The 12,690-nt window shown below is 39.7% G+C and overlaps 1 protein-coding gene across 1 annotated transcript in view; it reads left to right on the forward strand.

Moving 5' to 3' along the window:
• LOC137004471 (alpha-2-macroglobulin-like) overlaps nucleotides 1-5,430 on the forward strand; it is a 29,240-nt gene extending 23,810 nt beyond the window's left edge. The window contains exons 20-34 of the mRNA XM_067364829.1: nucleotides 2,012-2,133; nucleotides 2,232-2,283; nucleotides 2,364-2,447; nucleotides 2,529-2,705; nucleotides 2,814-2,889; nucleotides 3,102-3,258; nucleotides 3,358-3,432; nucleotides 3,514-3,676; nucleotides 3,777-3,970; nucleotides 4,063-4,275; nucleotides 4,389-4,510; nucleotides 4,607-4,688; nucleotides 4,892-4,975; nucleotides 5,053-5,158; nucleotides 5,256-5,430. Coding sequence (XP_067220930.1) covers nucleotides 2,012-2,133; nucleotides 2,232-2,283; nucleotides 2,364-2,447; nucleotides 2,529-2,705; nucleotides 2,814-2,889; nucleotides 3,102-3,258; nucleotides 3,358-3,432; nucleotides 3,514-3,676; nucleotides 3,777-3,970; nucleotides 4,063-4,275; nucleotides 4,389-4,510; nucleotides 4,607-4,688; nucleotides 4,892-4,975; nucleotides 5,053-5,158; nucleotides 5,256-5,296 — 1,748 coding nt within the window. The 3' untranslated portion in view covers nucleotides 5,297-5,430. The remainder of the gene's footprint in view (nucleotides 1-2,011; nucleotides 2,134-2,231; nucleotides 2,284-2,363; nucleotides 2,448-2,528; nucleotides 2,706-2,813; nucleotides 2,890-3,101; nucleotides 3,259-3,357; nucleotides 3,433-3,513; nucleotides 3,677-3,776; nucleotides 3,971-4,062; nucleotides 4,276-4,388; nucleotides 4,511-4,606; nucleotides 4,689-4,891; nucleotides 4,976-5,052; nucleotides 5,159-5,255) is intronic.
• The last annotated feature ends 7,260 nt before the right edge of the window (nucleotides 5,431-12,690 follow it).

Consider the following 12,690-nt stretch of genomic DNA (forward strand, 5'->3'; position numbering starts at 1 on the left):
TGGCACCCGCGTCCAGACCTCTGGAAACTCCATGTCTGGTCCCTGAATGGGACGCGGAGGTTCTAGGTGACTTACCCCCTGAGGTACTTAACACCATCACTTCGACAATTGCACTGTCTACGAGACGTGCTTACGCCTCGAAGTGGAACCTGTTCGTCGAGTGGTGCTCTTCTCGCTGAGAAGACCCCCGAAGATGCTCGATCGGAGTCATGCTTTCCTTCTTGCAGCAAGGGTTGGAGCGTAGGCTGTCCCCCTCCACCCTCAAAGTCCATACTGCTGCCATATCTGCTTACCACGACCACATAGATGGCAAATCTGTTGGTCAGCACGACCTGGTCATCAGGTTCCTTAGGGGGGCGAGACGGTTAAATCCTCCTCGTCCCCCCTCCATACCCTCTTGGGACCTTACTCTGGTGCTCAGAGCACTCCAGATTGCTCCCTTTGAGCCTTTGCTGTCAGCAGACTTAAAGATTCTGTCTATGAAGACTTTGCTGCTGGTGGCATTGGCCTCCATCAAGAGGGTAGGGGACCTGCAGTCATTTTCGGTCGACGAATCGTGCCTAGAGTTCGGGCCGGGTGACAGCCACGTGGTACTGAGACCCCGGCCTGGCTATGTGCCCAAGGTTCCTTCCACTCCCTTCAGGGACCAGGTAGTGAGCCTGCAAGCGCTGCCCTCGGAGGAGGCAGACCCAGCCCTGGCTTTGCTCTGTCCAGTTCGCGCCTTGCGACTGTACATAGACAGAACTCGAAGCTTCAGGACCTCAGACCAGCTCTTTGTCTGTTACGGAGGCCAGCAGAAGGGAAAGGCTGTCTCCAAGCAGAGGATGGCCCACTGGATAGTGGATGCCATCGCCCTGGCTTACCAAGCTCAGGGCGTGCCCTGCCCGCTCAGATTGCATGCTCACTCCACGAGAGGTGTGGCATTCTCCTGGGCGCTGGCTCGTGGCGCCTCACTAACAGACATTTGTAGAGCTGCGGGCTGGGCGACACCTAACACGTTTGCTAGATACTAGCGTGTTCTCGCCTCAGGTCAGAGGCACGGAGAGGCCCCGGCTTAGTGTCAGCTTGCTGCGCTACATGCGCGTTCTATTCTCCAGAGAGTCCCTACGGGCAGACCCTGTTGAGTCCTCCGGTTACCCTTCGGCAGCAGACGTGGTGGAGCGTCTGGCGCCAGGCCTATACTCCGTTGTATCCTTGAGAACCGGATTTAGGCTGGGTTCCATATGTGTGACCCTACGGGGATCCCATATGGCTTTTTCCACGGCTGCTCCTAAACGAAGCCCGTGTCTTTCCCTCTAGGAGAACCCATCTCTCACCGAGTGGAGTCACCCCAGTTCTTCCATATGTTGTACAACCTACAAGGTTAGTCCATATGTACTTATCCATATAACTCCTTCGGGGAAGGATATGGCTTCCGCAGCGTTATCCAATTGTCGCACTGAGTGGGTTTTGGGAACAACAGTGATCGACCCTCTCTGTGTGAGCCTGGTCCCACCGTCCTTTGGCAAGGGGGTTCAGGTGGCTCACGACAGAGCGCTGGAAGAGGGCAGCTCCTGTGGCGCTTTGGTAGGGATTCCTATTCGTCGGTCTGTCCGACGTACGTCGAACGTGAACGACTGAATGGGAACGTCTCGGTTACATAGGTAACCCTCGTTCCCTGAAGGAGGGAACGGAGACGTACATCCCGTCGCCACAGGCGTTGTCCTGCTGATGCTGCCGCCTGCTGGGTTCGGCTCCTCAGCGAAAACCTGAAGATGCAACGCACCTGCTGCTCATTATATACCCGCGCTGCGAGGCGAGCAGCTGATGCATATGATTGCATGCCAATGTGCATTGGCTCGTTTTAGTTACACTCGAAGTAGATTGGCCTCTCTAGCGAGATTCCTATTCGTCGGTCTGTCCGACGTACGTCTCCGTTCCCTCCTTCAGGGAACGAGGGTTACCTATGTAACCGAGACGTTTCTCAGTGTTTGTGTCTGTTGTATCTTCACGTACATGTCTTGTGTTGTAGGAGTCTTGAATATTACAGTCAGTGCAGAGGCAGAGGCGTCCCAGACTGTGTGTGACAATGAGATTGTGAGCGTCCCAGAGAGAGGACGCATTGACACGGTCACACGAAGTCTGCTCGTACAGGTCAACGCACGTCAAACAGATTTCAGACATCATTTATCCATGATCCTAATGCTGCTTATATCAGTATGATGAGTTGATGTGATTGTTTTATGCTGCAGGCTGAAGGAACTGAAAAGACAGAGACTCACAGCTGGTTACTGTGTCCAAAAGGTTTGTCCACAGACTATATTTAGCATCATAGTGTTACTCATCTGATCACTGATGTGTGTTTCTGTCTCTCTGTTTCATAGGAGACAGTCTCTCAGAGGAAGTGGATCTGACTCTTCCTAAAGATGTGATAGAGGGATCAGCCAGATCCACTGTTTCAGTCATTGGTAACATTTACAAATACAAGCAGAAATTAGGAGATTAGGTTTGGATTATAAAATGTATTTTAACTTGTGTATGGTTTATAGGAGACATATTGGGTCGGGCACTGAGGAATCTTCACGGATTATTACGGATGCCGTACGGCTGTGGAGAACAAAACATGGCTGTTCTTTCTCCCAATATTTACATTCTACAGTATCTGGAGAACACGGAGCAGCTCACCTCAGCCATCCGAGAGAGAGCCACCGGCTTCCTGAAGAGCGGTGAGAGACATAAATAATTTTTTTTTAAAAATACTGAGATGTTTAGTAGTTATTCAGACACATTTTGTCAACTCAAATGAACATCTTAATCATTGTCAAACTCAACAGGATACCAGAGACAACTGAACTACAAGCATAACAGTGGAGCATACAGCACATTTGGATACGGAGAAGAGAATACTTGGTAAAACTTTATCAAAGAAAATAGTAATTGTTACTTTACAAAAATAGCCCAGGCAGACTGTGCAAAATATTAGATCTTGTATCTATAAGAGAATATAAAAAATATTAGTCTGTTTTCTGCACTTTTTTTTTTTAATTCAGTTAATTTCGGTTACCACTTGAGTTAAAGTACTGCTACAGCTAATGCCATTGTGTATATTACCACACCACCAGGTTGACTGCTTTTGTCCTGAGGTCTTTTGGCAGAGCACAGAAATACATATTTATTGATCCACAAATTATTCAGAGTGCAAAGAACTGGTTAATAAACAGACGGGATTCAGATGGATGTTTTATCCAACAGGGAAAACTGTTCAACAACAGAATGAAGGTATTTCACTTGTTTCTTAAAGTTTGCTGTGACCAGTAGACATCAGGTCTGAGAATAAATTGAATATTTGTCTTTATTTCTGTTTCCCATATATTCCAGGGTGGAGTGAACGATAATGTGACCATGACTGCCTACATTACTGCATCATTGCTTGAACTGGAAACTCCAGTCACTGTAAGTTCATCTACAGGAAACACAATATAAACTCATAGAAAAATGACACTCACAGCGTCCGTTTCTCTGTTTTTGTCACAGGATCCTGTCGTCAGTAAAGGTTTGTCATGCTTGAGGTCCGTCATTGAGGATGTCAAAAACATTTACACCACTGCTCTGCTCACCTACACTTTCAGTCTGGCTAGAGACACGGACACTCGACAGCAGCTTTTCAAGAAACTGGAGGATGTTGCTATTTCAGACGGTAAGAGGTTTGTTTCTGATGACTTTCTGTCATCATTTATGACAGTACTATTGTTTTTTGTCATGCTCATTGAGTTACTCTTGTGTCTTTTGTCATTAAGGGTCTCTTCTCCACTGGTCTCAGTCTGCATCTGCTGATGACTCTGATTCTCTGGCAGTGGAGATCAGCTCATATGTGCTGCTAGCTGTTCTCACTGCAGATTCAGTCACTACAGCTGATCTGGGCTATGCTAACAGGATTGTCAGCTGGCTTGTGAAGCAGCAGAATGCCTATGGAGGATTCTCCTCCACACAGGTTACTCAAACTGCTCCAATAAAACACAGTATTGTTGAATGTGCTGGTGTGAATGAGTAAAAGTGACATTACTGAACTCATTTATTTCCCAGGACACAGTGGTGGCTCTTCAGGCTCTGTCTTTGTACGCCACCAAAGTGTTCAGCTCTGACGGCTCCAGCACAGTGACTGTACAGTCAGCAGGAGACTCTCACCCCTTTGAGGTCAATCAGGACAACAAGTTACTGTACCAGGAGAAGCAGCTGCAGAACGTTCCAGCCAAATACAGCATTGAAGTGAAGGGCTCGACCTGTGTGTCTGTGCAGGTCTGTAGTGTTCAGCTTCATTTACTCACACTCACTTTCTCTCTTGACATTTTATGGTTATTCTGCTTTGAAACGGTTTATTAATTTATTTTTGTTTGTGTTGAATCTCTCAGATGGCTCAGTTCTACAACATTCCCACTCCTGCTGAAGCTAAAACATTGAGCATTGAAGCTAAGATTGAAGGAGATTGCAAGAAATATTCTGGACAGTATCTATTGTTAAATTTCACTGTGAAGTAAGAACAATAACTTTATGCTATAAGACATGATTTTGGTTATGGCTTTAGTTCAGTCACCATGAACTCTGATGGTTGATATTAATTTTTTTCCAGATATGATGGTCCACAGGCAAGAACTAACATGGTCATTGTGGATATTAAACTCTTGTCAGGATTCACAGCTGATACATCAATGGTGCGTTTGACTATGTGAAGTGATTCATTATTAGATTTACTGTACTGTCGCTGTGAATCTACTGTAAGATGATGCAGCTATGGCTGATATTGTCCTGCTCACTTCTTGATGAACAGCATGATAGCTTACAGAGAATAGGTCTCCTGTTGGGCGTGTGACAAATCATACATTTATTTCTAAAAAAAAAATCACTTTTTCCACAGCTTGAACCTCAAAGCACTTCAAGCGAATCACTTGTGGAACGGGTCGATTCTAAAGATGATCATGTCATCGTGTATTTGAAAGAGGTGGGAGAACAGCAACATTCATATGATAAGATACAGCAATTCATTTACATTTTTATTCACTGTTTATCCTCCTGCAGGTTCCAAAAAATATTGCAGTCAATCACCAGTTACAATTAAAACAGATTCTTCCAGTGAAGAATCTCAAGCCAGCTGTGATTAAAGTGTATGATTACTACCAAACAAGTAAGATTTTATGTGCCATTTTTCATTGTTTTTATTATGTGATTCAAAAGTATCAGTTGGCATTAAGCTAATTTCTTGGTATCAATATTTTCCTCAGGTGATCTGGCGGAGACTGAGTATTCATCTCACTGTGAATGAAGTGTCGTGCTTCAGTTCTGCAGCTTGGATAGATGTGTTTGAATGCTAACTAAATGTTTTTATTCAGTGTTTATATCTTTTCCTGGGCAAATGAGTTTCCTGATTAGCCTGTTTTATTAAACCCAAACAACCTGAAAACACTTTGGTGAGCTTACTGTGTTTTTGTTCTTGATTTGTAGTTGCTTACATACTATGGCAATATTTCAGTGTCAGATTAGATATTTTTGCATTCCAATTCACATACTTATGCACTATTCTAAGCCATTTTATAGTAGAATGGGTAGTTTGTTCACACTGAAAGTTTAAAAAAGAAATAGTGCACTTTAAATGGATGATGCACTTTAATAAGCAAATCATTAAATGAATAAATGAAAATTACAGTGTGAAATGTTGGACACTTCATGCACTCAACTGTCACAGCTTTCTTTGCGTAGCTAAAGGGGAAAGGCTGTCAAACTCCAACAATGGATGACAAAATAGCCTTTTAACCTCATACACTGATTGAGGACATATTGCATATTATAATTGCATAGTGTATGTCATTTAATTGGGACACAGCTACTGACACGAGAAAGCAGCATTAGAATGTATTGAAAAGGCAAAGAGATGATGCATTTACAAGAATGCGGTTAAGATCCATGTGCAGTCAGGGTTTTAAACTAGAAACCTCTGGAAGTCAGTCAAGGTACAGCAGAAATCTGTTTAACTCTCTACCGCATAGTGTTGCCATATGGCAACATACACTTTGTGTTCATTTCCTTGCCACCGTCTCTTTAACAGAACACTCTCGTTTTTTTTGTTGGTAAGAGAAGACCTTAGTTTAGCCAATGATGTGCTTTGGTTAAGTCACATGACATGCAATTTTTTTCTGCGGCGCGATTTTCTGACAGACTGCCGTCTCTTGTATGTAGTTGCTGAAAGCAAATTAAAACGTCAGAAACAAACAAGGACCCGCCCATGTCACATTCACAAAAAAATTGTTAACATCATCTCAGGTAAGTTATGATAACATAAGCTGCATTCACGTCACCTCGTATTTACCGGAATCTTGAAATGACAACACGTGACGTTATATTCGGAGCTGTTCACGTCCTTTTGGTCCTTGGACTGGGAATTATGCGTTTCCATGGCACCACTATCAACACCTAATAAATCAATCTACAGCGACCACGTGGTACATCTGGGAGCTTTCAGAAAACTCCCAGCTTACAAGCTGTAAAATACGAGCTCTACGAGGACGTGAACGCTTTTTACGAGCTAGAATCTTGTAACTACAGGAACGCACCTATATTCACCACTCAAAAAAAAAATTCATGAAATTAGTTTTTGGTAAATCGATAAAATGTCTGTGTTGCCATATGGCAACACTGCGCAATAATGGAATGGCATTATTATAATAGGTTAGAAAGCTAGCAAAAGTTAGCTGCAGTCTGTTAAGCTATAACAATAAAAACATTAATGCTAGTGATATAATGTTGATTAGTCGTATGTTAAGGACTGCCATGACATTTATATTATGGATTAAATCAACATTAGAGATCTGCCATCACAGCCAGTATACTGGCCCAGATCTACCACTGTCCTACCATTGTGTCTCAAGTGGATGTAAGTGTATTGTTAGGGTGAAATGCACCAAATGTGATGTGTACCTGTGTCTCACCTCTGAAAAAAAAATGCTTTTTGAAGTTTCATACAGAAAAAAGGTGAAGTTTCAAGAATTATGGGGGTTCATGTTCATAACCTTCCTCTCATAAGATTGCGTAATGTTGAATTTTCATGAACTACAATATTTTTGGTTTTATGTCAATGTTTTATGATACATGATGAACAGTATTAGATTTGTTTTTAACTGTCTACATTTGCAATTTAAATAATATTCACGAAAAACGTAATGAAATTCAAAGAATATTCAGCAAAAGAATAAATTCCATAAATAAAATTTATATTTACTGCTGAAGCTTATAATAGCACCAATTTATTCAATACAAACAACATTTCTGAGGAAAAATATGAACTATATACACTTACACTTATTTTAAGTTATTTCCACTATTGCGCGTTGTTGCCATATGGCAACATATCATAAAGTACCTTAAAATAATATTTTTTTCCAAATGTTTTTTTACAGCACTTCAAGTTAAGCCATTCTAAGAAAAGAAAAAGAGTCAAATATTTTTTTTTATAAATTTATCATAATGCATGCGATAGAGGGTTAAAAGGATATAAAAATAGAAATGTTCTTTTAAAAAAAACATCTTTTGATATACTCTAACTATTTAAAAGAACATGAATGATCTGTTAAACGGATAGTTCACCCAAAAATGAAAATTTAATGTTTATCTGCTTACCCCCAGCGCATCCAAGATGTAGGTGACTTTGTTTCTTCAGTAGAACACAAATGATGATTTTTAACTCCAACCGTTGCCGTCAGTCAAATAATGCTAATGGATGGGAACTTCTACTATAAGAGTAAATAAAACTTGCACAGACAAATCCAAATTAAACCCTGCGGCTCGTGATGACACACTGATGTCCTAAGACACGAAACGATCAGTTTGTGTGAGAAACCGAACAGTATTTATATAATTTTTTTACCTCTAAAACACCATGTCCAACTGTGTTCAGCATTCGCTTAGTGAGGTCTGCTCGCGCTCTGACAACGGAAGTGATGTCTCGCGCATATATACTTCAACGAGTGCTACACACTAAAAAATGCTGGGTTAAAAACAACCCAAGTTGGGTTGAAAATGGACAAACCCAGCAATTGGGTTGTTCTAACCCAGTGGTTGGGTTAAATGTTTGCCCGACCTGCTGGGTAGTTTTATTTAAACCAACTATTATTTAAAAAGTGCTATATGGCTAGCATAAAATGAACCCAAAATAGTTGGGAAATTAAAAAACAGATGCAATTAGAGACAACAATAATAGACAAAAGGTGAATGTTTATTAATAAGCTTTAATATTTTATTAATATAAATGTAATAGTTTAATATTTTATTAATATAAATTTATTAATAAGCAATTTAATAAATGTTTATAGTTTAATAATTATTCATTGAACATTAATAAATGTTAATTTCCAACATACTTTGGGTTAATTTTAATTAAGCAATACAGTAATTTTTAAAAATAGTTGAGTTAAATAAAACTACCCAGCAGGTTGGGCAATCATTTAACCCTATTGCTGGGTTAAAACAACCCAATTGCTGGGTTTGTCCATTTTCAACCCAACTTGGGTTGTTTTTAACCCAGCATTTTTTAGAGTATAAACTGCGTTCCATGCGACAGGGTCCTTACGCAGTGTTCACTGCTCCCTACTCCCTGAGCACGGTGTATCCGTTGAAGTGGACTTCTCTGGCAATAATCGCTCATTTGGAATGCCCTGCAAACGTCATCAAAGAAAGTCAATGACAGTGTTGTGCAGATTGATAACATAAATAAATAAATAAATAGATATTTTAATTTACTTTCGAATTTAAAATTGACTCTTAACAGATTTGAAGCTGTAACTGTCATGCCATATGAAAATAAATTCTCATTTGGTTAACTGTATTAATGTATTCTTAATCCATGGTCTCATGTGCTTTCTTTTCCACGCGCAGCCGCATAAACACTCCTGAGGTAACAGAAATAAAATAAAATACATGATAGAGCCTTAGCTGCTTTTCAACACTTTTACTTTGTCATGCCTATTCATACAATAAAATATACAAATGTAACACTCATTGCCATAACCATTCATACTTTCGTTTGTATAAAATGTATGTGTAGCGCCCCCTACCTGTCTTTAATTAAATAAATAGGGCAGTGCACCAAATTCAATTACTATGTGCCTACTGATGTTGAAGTTAGGCCCCTCTGGTGTCACAAATGAATTACTTCTCCTTTAGAAGGTTATATATAATGAAATCTATAATAACTTATGAATAACTTGTATATGAATAAATGTTTAGAATGAATAAAACTCTGGTGAAAGTAACAAAATGTAAATAATTTAATTAAACAATAAAAAGGATTAAACTATCTCAAACTGACAAATGGTTTGGAATGTGAGCATTTGCACACAGCATATCACAAACCAATATTACACCAATAATGCAATACTTATGGTGAAGAAATTAATGGATTTTTTCTCTATCACAATCACAAACACACTTGAGACGAATGTACCAAATAAATTCAGAGTATCAAAAAGTAACTCTGAAAAAACAACACAGTTTTAAATGTACTGAATAACACCATATAAATCAATAGAAAATGCTGTGGCTGTGTGTTACTGTTGTAATGTGTGCCGAGACAAATAAATATGTTCGGTCTTTGCTGAGACATTATTATTGTTATTTATATTATTATATATTGCCCAAACGTATTTACCCCATTGCCAGCTCTGCTAATGGTCAGCTACCGGAATGTCTGAAGTTTTTTTCCAAATGTAACCTAGCCAATAAGTCTATTTATTTCTTTATTCTTTTACTGTAACTACATGAATTTAGTTTAGGCCTACATCATTTGAAACACCGATCGAAATTACTGAAAATTTGCGGCCAAAACAGCATTTTACGCGCTTGTCTAGAAGGGAACCTATACGCCTATACGCAAATTTTTGTCTAACTTAAAATTTAGACCAGCTAAAATATATTGTTAGACCAAAAATATCTTATCAATTAATTAAGTAATAAAGACATGTAATAAAGTAATAAAGAAATGTAATAAAAACAGAAAGACGTCTATTGCTTCAGCCTTATTTAAAGGCCGCGGAAACATGGGTTCGTTAGTTACGCACTTCAATCCATTTCACACCCGACGTTTTTGGTTTTCTTCCTATTTATTAAATATAGGCAATTGGTTGATGAAACATTGATTGAAATTAAGATACAATTTCTACAAAATGAAATTCACTTTAAAGAAAGACTTACTATAAAACAAAACTTAATGAAGTGGTCAAACTCATGTCTGACCCACTGCATGTCTCCCGACATTGCGCATCCTTCATGCTATTCACTTTTCATAATCAACATAGGTGACATTTAAAAAATAATAATATTAGGCTATAGCCCAATATTTAAATATAAATATGAAACTAAATTGGTTACATTTTTGTCCCTCTGGCTGACGAACGCGTCGGCACGTTCTGATGGACTTTTTCCTCATGACAGCTGAAACAACTTAAAACAGGCCTTCCATCATTTTTGGCGATAGCCTAGATTAATGCAAGGCTACAAATGGTCTACTTTTTTTACATTTTATTTTATATTTACGCTCACAATAACAACAACACTGTGTAGGTGTAATGAATGGAGACTCAGGCAGGAGATCCAAGAGCAGCATTTATTTACAAGTGAGAGTGGTCGTACAGGCAGGGTCAAAACAGGAACAAACAGGAACAGTGAGGAACAGGCAGAGTCTTAGTCAATGGACAGGCAAAGATCAGGGCAGGCAGCAACGGGTCAATAAACAGGAACAGGCAAGATCAAACACAGGCAGACAGGAAACAAGGAAACGCTCAGAAATGACACACTGGGTAATCAAGACTTCGCAGTGAGGTGGTGTGTGTGACAGTCCTTTATAGTCCTGGTAATGAGTGGCAGCTGGGTGTGGTGATTAGTGTGGAGTGATTGTGAAGTGAGTGCAGGTGATGAGCAATGGAGGATCATGGGAAATGTAGTCCGGAATGTGACAGGAACAGACGTGATCGTGACAGTAGGCTACTTTTGTAAAATACAATAAATAAAAACAGGGTGCGCTTTCAGCTGTCTCTCTGCGAGAATCTTTCTGAAACGTCTCAAAAATTAATTTAAACTCGGCGAATAACTGTACCTAAAAGAAAGAAACATCTCCATTTGATAATAAATGTGTAGGTCTGTGTTAAATAAGAGGCGATCTATCCGCTGGAATGTGTTGTTTCTGAAATCATGGCCAGTGCTCATTGCGGCTCGTTGCGGCTGTTATCCGTTCTCTTGGCGCTCCTTTGGTTTAAATGAGGAAATTAGCCTAAATATTTATTCCTGCCGGTATTTTAGTCTGCGATATCAAAATCACTAAACATTATACAGGCCTATTATATAGGCTAGGCTATAATATTATTCGATAATAACATCAAATGAAACAATACAATGATAATTCACCACATGATTCACTGTTAAATCAGTTTTTGTAAACTGTGGGGGTGATGGACTCAGGTGCACAACAAATTTTAACACATGACATCACTGCTTGTGGGAGGGGCCCCATCTCATTCTTTGCGGGGGGGCCTCACAGACTTGCAGTACACCATATGTTTTCCACATGTGTATGATAATCAAATCTGATATATGCTCGTGTTCTTAACGGCATACACACCCACATTTTATACAGCAATATTTAGAGTGGTATATTCCATTCACATTTTAGCTCTGAGCAAGAACAAAATAAAATAAAGTGAAATAAACTCAATACCTGTAGAATTTTATTCTACTGGGTTACATATGAATACTCAAAACCAGAGAGCCGTTAAACTCTTTCAACTGCTCTGCTTCATCGTAGTTTTGACTGGTGACGCGGTGCGCAATGACAGTTTGGTAATTTTACCTCTCTACTTCCTGTCAAGCGATGTATCGATGTTCCCTTATTCCATATGCCGTTCGCAGTGCCCTTCGAACTGAACATGTTCGCTCCCTTCGGAATGGAATATCACTTAAGATGGCGAAATACCCTGTGAAGTCCACTTCGCAGTGCACTTATGGTCGAATGGAACGCACCTTATGATGGAACGCACCTCTAGACATCACTGCCGTTTCAGAGCGCGATCAGACCTCACTAAGCGAATGCTGAACACAGTTGGACATAGTGGTGTTTTACAGGTAAAAAATTATATAAATACTGTTCGGTTTCTCATCGTTTCATGTCTTAGGACATCAATGTGTCGTCACGAGCCGCAGGGTTTAATTTGGACTTGTCTGTGCATGTTTTATTTACTCTTATAGTAGAAGTTCCCATCCACTAGCATTATTTGACTGACAGACGGCAACGGTTGGAGTTACAAATCATCATTTGTGTTCTACTGAAGAAACAAAGTCACCTACATCTTGGATGCCCTGGGGGTAAGCAGATAAACATCAAATTTTCATTTTTGGGTGAACTATTAAATAATGTTAGTCAATGCTCTTAAAGATCCATTTATAGATTAGCACCCAAATTATACATATTATCTGACATACATACAGATACCACTGAATTGGTGCATGAAATATAACACTTGTTTCTGTAACAGCACTGGGCTGTATAAGCTGCAAGAAACAAACAAACAAACAAAAAAACAATAACAACTGCAGGCCAATCAGAAGACATTGTAGCAAATTACCTCAAGGGAAATATTAATAATCATAACTTGGTATTATTTATTATGAAAATTTGGA

Source organism: Chanodichthys erythropterus, chromosome 17 (assembly GCF_024489055.1).
Source record: "Chanodichthys erythropterus isolate Z2021 chromosome 17, ASM2448905v1, whole genome shotgun sequence".
Lineage (NCBI taxonomy): Eukaryota > Metazoa > Chordata > Actinopteri > Cypriniformes > Xenocyprididae > Chanodichthys > Chanodichthys erythropterus.